This window comes from Coffea arabica, chromosome 2c, assembly GCF_036785885.1.
Source record: "Coffea arabica cultivar ET-39 chromosome 2c, Coffea Arabica ET-39 HiFi, whole genome shotgun sequence".
Taxonomy (NCBI): Eukaryota; Viridiplantae; Streptophyta; class Magnoliopsida; order Gentianales; family Rubiaceae; genus Coffea; species Coffea arabica.
In genome coordinates this window covers 14023565-14029574 of record NC_092312.1, presented here as the reverse complement: position 1 = coordinate 14029574, position 6010 = coordinate 14023565, and the positions used below count along the sequence as shown (strand labels likewise).

The window sequence follows — 6010 nt, the reverse complement described above, 5'->3', positions numbered from 1 at the left end:
GAATGTAAAAATTACCATACCATTACTCAATCTGAATAATCAATCCAGTATACCCTTTTTTTTTAACATAATCCATATTACAGCCCTGATAATTTTTCAATGCTCCATCAAAATGACATATTATGGTCTTCTACAGAGAAGCACCCTGCATTTTTTTGTTGTCTTTATTTCTTCTTATTTTTATTTTTCCTTTTATGAGACTTTTGTGAAGGAAAAGAAAGGGAAAAAAAAAAAAGAAAAGAAAAAGGGAAGGGAGTCTTGGCTGGTGAACAATCATTTGGTTGTAGATTGTGATGATAATGAATGAATGAAGTCAATTGTTGTAAAGAGTTGAAATGGATAGGGAAGACTGACAGATGAAGGAGAACAAAGCAGAAAAGGAAATATTTGAAAAGAACGAGAAAAGGGCAAGAAAAGGATTTAGGTTAATTTCCTAGTACATTAGTTTGAAAAGGATTTAGCACCCACCAAAAAAAAGAAAGAAAGAAAGAAAGAAATATTAAAGGAAAGCAAGTTGAGAGCTGGATGTCACCTGCTTCCAGCTAAATTTTTGGGATTTATACCCGTAACGGATAACTGCCTTGGGAACGTAGGATTAATTATTATTCAATTGTCATTGCAACTTTGCCCGACATGGGGAACTTAAATTTGACTGCTTGGACTCCTTTGACTCTTTTGACATTTGTTTTCTTTTTTTTCTTTTTTTTTTAGAATAAAAGTTTGAATGAATTCAGTTTCGCTCACCGCCACAAATTAAGGCAAATTTTTGAAATCATAAATCGTTTACAAGAATTTCTATAAATCATCTACCAATACAACTCTCACATTAATAGTAAGATTCGAACATATCACCTTTTGTAAGTAAATAATTTGTTCTTACCAACTGAATCTACTTACAAAATTTTTTTACATTTGCCGGCCATGCATTCCTGATTTGTTTATCTGATTGTTGAGATGGTCTTTTCTTACATGCATGAAAAGAACGGTAAATGAGTCATAAATTTTAAAAAAAAAAAAAAAAAAGGTGTGACTTACAAGCAAACTACATGTATGAAAAGATTTTCCAATTTTGAAAACAATTTTGTATAGCATCATGTATTAAAGTATACTTCCTAAAAAATCTTTTTGGAATTGGTTGGCATAGAAAAAGAGGATTAAAATACATTTTTAAGTATGACAACAATGTCTAATAATAAACATCGGTGATATTTTCAAAATTTCAGGGATGATAGAAGTGAAACTATAGAGGAGAGACTTGGAAGAAGGTTTATGAAATTATCCCAACAAAAAAATAAAATAATATAAGAATGTACCCCACAGGGTCTGTGAGCCTTGTATGAGTCCACCTTTCCTTTTCCTTCCACTCTATGTCGGATTCAAGTTTTGCAACTACCCATTATTATTTATTTATTACTCTAAATTGCCATGTTGTAATTTGTAACCTTCTTACCTACCACGAGGGACTTGAATATGACTGCTTGAACTCCTCCCCTCTGTTGACATTTGGGGATTGCATTCCCGATTTCATCATCATCATGGGATGAGTAACACGACGATGGTTTAAATTAACATAGCAGGCTTGAAACGTACGAATCAACCTACGAGTAAATAAATACTCGTGCCCGATTAATTATATGAATTAGTATTTCCTACTTCTCATGTCATTGATCAAAGGAATTTCCAGCGGATTGGATGCGTTATCAAATTTAAGGAAAAGAAAGCTCAATCGTGAACCAATTTTACAGGTGATAGATAGTACTTGTTAGCCTGATGACTTGAAGTTGACTTGTGGATTACGTGCTAGGAATAGGATCAAAAATGTTCTAGTCTAGTCTAGAGGTGAGATTCTCTATTCCTCAAGCTCTCTTGCTCCAATTGAATCCTTCCTTGGTGGAAGACGCAGAAGTTGACCATCGATGGGAGGGGAAAAAAAAAAAAAAAACAAAAGAGAATATTTGTGTCTGCAGGATTAGAACGAACAAAAACATACATTAATTCAAAACGAAAAAGAAACGGATATGCCCCACATCGCAGGCCACAGCCTCCTCGTCCTTGTCTGTCCCTCTCTTTTTCCAGTGCAAGTTTTGTAATTACGTGCAAATCCAAGGCTGTATAAAGAGTCATCACAACTGTCACCCCATCCACCGAATGCGAATATAATAATAATAATATGATTCTAGTCACTCCTCAGTACACTCACTTTCCGGCATCTCTCGCACTTGACTTGACCCTCCTCACTCTTCACTGCCATTACACACAGTCTTCTCCAACACATTCTTCCAAGAAAACACAAAAAAAATGGCATCATCACATGCTCCACCGTTCTTCATCCTTGGCCCCCTCATCCTCCTCCTCCAGTTTTCCCCCATCGCTCTCTCCGCCTCCCTCCACCCTCCCGCCACCATCTCCCCCACTAAAGCTCCTGCTGCACCCAGCCCTTCCACTTCACTCCACCCTCCCACCACCATCTCTCCAACTAAAGCTCCCACTGCACCCCGCCCTTCCACCTCCCCATCCCCAGCATCCTCCCCAACCCCAGCAAAACCCACACCCTCCACTCCAACTCCAACTCCCACCTCCACCTCCGCCTCTTCACTGAACCCAAAACAAGTAAGAGCCCTCCAATCCCTCAACATCCCAACTGGCAAAAACCCCTGCTCTCCCCTCCACAACTCCACCATGATTTGCGATTCCTCCAAGCCCTTTAGGAACCTCATTTCTCTCACCTTAGCCAATTGCTCAGATGATGTTGCTCTGTCTCTTACAGCTCTGAAAACCCTCTCAACTTTAACTACTTTTAAGTTTATTGACTGCCCCATCTCTCCCATTCGCTTCCCCTCTGAGCTCACCTCAAATCTTCACTCTTTCACATGCATCAATAGCCTCAAGAAACTCACTGGAGTTTGGCTAAGTAGGTTACTAAATGTAACTGATTTAACTGTTTCCCATGTGACTGTTATTGCTAGTGGCCCTGCTATAATCCTTGGCAGCTTGAAAAACTTGCGTTCTGTTTCAATTTCACACACAAATCTCACTGGATTTCTCCCAAAACATTGGCATCCGAATCTCACTCATTTAGATTTGTCTGGCAATCAGCTAAGAGGGAAAATACCCTCTTCCTTAAATGTTATGGAGAATCTTTTGGTCCTGAATTTGTCATCCAATTCGCTTGATGGAGAAATCCCTCCTGGTATTGGGGACTTGACTTCGCTGCAGAATCTGTCGTTGGCCTCAAATTCACTATCAGGGTCGATCCCGGATTCGATAGCAGCAATGCCGGACTTGGTCCATCTTGATCTAGGGTCTAACCTGCTGAATGGAACAGTTCCCAAGTTCGTTTCCGACATGACGAAGTTGAAGTACTTGAATCTTGAGAATAACAGTTTTCATGGGGTATTGCCTTTTAATGCTTCTTTTCTGAAGAAATTGGAGGTTTTCAAGATTGGTAGCAATGATAATTTATGTTATAATCATTCGAGTTTTGCTGTGAAAGTGAAGATGGGGATTGCTCCTTGTGATAAACATGGATTGCCTATGTCCCCTCCTCCAGCTAAGGATTCATCTCTAGAGAGTTCAAGTGATAGCTCTGATGATAATGACAATAGTGATGATAATGCCAGCCACAACCGGGACCATCATGGTGGCACTAGTAAGGTTGTTCTTGGTGTTGCAATTGGGCTATCTTCAATTGTATTCTTGATTATCTTCTTGGTTTTATTGTCAAAATGTTGTAAATGAGAGTAAGCAGTTTAAATGGTTCATTTTAGATTAGGGAAAAGTTTGCTAATTATGGGAGGTGGGATTTGTTTAATTTACCATATAGTTACATTCACAGAGGGAGAAAGATCTAATTTTGTGTATGGCGATTCCCTTTACAACTTTTATCGCAGCAGAAAGCTCTAGTTTTGTGCTTTCTATTGAGCCATGGTTGATTTTGGGGTGTGAGATAATGATCAAAAGACAAAAGTGCACGATTCTTTATTTCTTAATGGCTGTTCTCTTGAAGTGTGAGGTTTTGCCTTTTGAAAATTTTCCATAATATCAGCCTCATGGTCATGTCTTTTCAGCATTGTTTTTACAGAAATGTTATGCTTATGAAGTGCTTTTGTGGAGTAATATACATCCTAAATGCATCTGATTGTGTAAAACTATGGACATGGAAACCCCTTGAACAATTGTTTCAATTGGTTAACAAGGATGCTCTTTTTGTATAGCTTATATTCTCTGCTTGATGTCAGGGAAACCATCAAAGGTGTAACTTTGCTTTCGCTGATATGCTTTCATCCATTTCTTCTGTTCTACTTACTATTATAGTCCACTTCTTTCACACAGGAAGAGCTTTACTGCACTTTTTGTACCTATTTGTGGCAAATCTTGATAGTTTTTTACATGGGTATGAGGGAAAAGATTATACTATTGCTCCACAAGTATTGCAGGAGGAATTCAAAGGAAACATATGCGTATAACATCAGAGAAAGGAAAATCAAGTCCCAGAAAAAGGCATATCCCCTGCTGCTGATAATGTTAGATTTAGCTTTTTCATTATCATGACTCACTAATATGATCTTGCTCATCCTGACTCCTAACAGGAAATTTGCAAATCAATTTTCTATGATCTGCTAGCTAAACTAAAGCTGCTTATGCCATTAATTTCGATACCATCACCCCATTTTGTTATGGCTGCAGTACGAGGACACGTTCTGCTGAGATTTCTGACAGTGTATATGGCTTATATAATATATTCCGGTTTCCATATCATTTTGTTTTATTTTTGGCCCTCATTGGATGATGTCTATCAGAGTATTTATCTTTGACAGAGTGGATGATAATTCATAACTGGTCCACTTATCTTAGGTCAACATGGTATCAGTTTCCAAGCTCTTTTATGTCAAATGTTGGCTTCTTTATTTAAGAAGAAGAAATCAGTCTTCACTATATTTTAAGCACTAATGATTAGTCTTAACTAATATTCTTCTAAAGTAGGTTGGTTTCAACTATTATTATCCTCCCAGGACATGGGGTCAAAGTGTTCTCAGTTCCACATATTTTCAATATATTGTTGAAGTCACGTTCTGCAAAATTGTCAATGAAATGCAATGATGACTTCTTCAGGAAGAAGTAAAATATTTTCTTTTAGGCATTGCGGGGAATAGTGGCGTATATATGACTAGAAATCTGGACAAAGAAAGAGTACATATGTGGGCATCTTGGTGCCTAGAATTGCCTTAAGATGCAAGATTTTGCTTTTTATCCTTTTCAATGTATCAATTTGTACATATAAAATATGATGTATATTTTATTGAATAACAAAGATGTTTAATTGACGTACCAATTTATGCAAGTTCTGTATTTTACCAAGAATAAAATATGATCGATGTTTATTTGCGGATAGCAATTTGACTTCCAGGAAGGATTAGAGTAATTTATGATGGAAAAACAAAACAGAGGTCCTGCCTTCATATTACAGAAGATCTCCAAACAAAAGATTTTTGCTACAACGCATGCTTAGATCCCTTAAAATTAAAGATCGTTTTTCAAATTGTTTTTTCTTTGAACAAGTTAATTGGTGCTATAAAATTTGAAAAACATTTTTGAAATTTGGATTCAACTAATTAGGTTTGACCAAGTACGTTAATACTGCACATGAACACTAGTGTGAATGGAGTGGTATTTATTTGCTATCACTATTGGTAGATAACCATCATCCTATAAGATTATAATTGAGCTGACCCGACATTTTCCTCCCATGCATCGGCTACCTATCCAATTATATTCAACATTCAAAGAAGTTTTATGCATGCAAATTATTCAATCCTCATCTTTATATCTTGAAATCAACTAGGAAAGGGAAGGAGAAGCAAGAAAGAGCATCAAAGGCTAACTTCAGTAATTTAGCTTGCAAAAGTAATTTAGATTAACTTTTTATTCTCTATTAAACTAGTACTTGTAGATGCATGCGTGCTACATATGTGGAAAAGGTAAATTTATAATGCCCGCACACAGTGCAGGT

At 37.1% G+C, this 6010-nt stretch overlaps 1 protein-coding gene across 1 annotated transcript; it reads left to right on the top strand.

Moving 5' to 3' along the window:
* Window positions 1–2188: 2188 nt before the first annotated feature.
* On the top strand, window positions 2189–3989 carry LOC140004241 (receptor-like protein 51). Its single transcript, XM_072074491.1, has one exon. The coding sequence runs from the start codon at window positions 2299–2301 to the stop codon at window positions 3736–3738; it is 1440 nt and encodes a 479-aa protein (XP_071930592.1). The 5' UTR covers window positions 2189–2298; the 3' UTR covers window positions 3739–3989.
* The last annotated feature ends 2021 nt before the right edge of the window (window positions 3990–6010 follow it).

Bases quoted from the DNA above. Each gene is read 5' to 3' on its own strand.
- LOC140004241 (XM_072074491.1), top strand. From the start codon at position 2,299: ATGGCATCATCACATGCTCCACCGTTCTTCATCCTTGGCCCCCTCATC.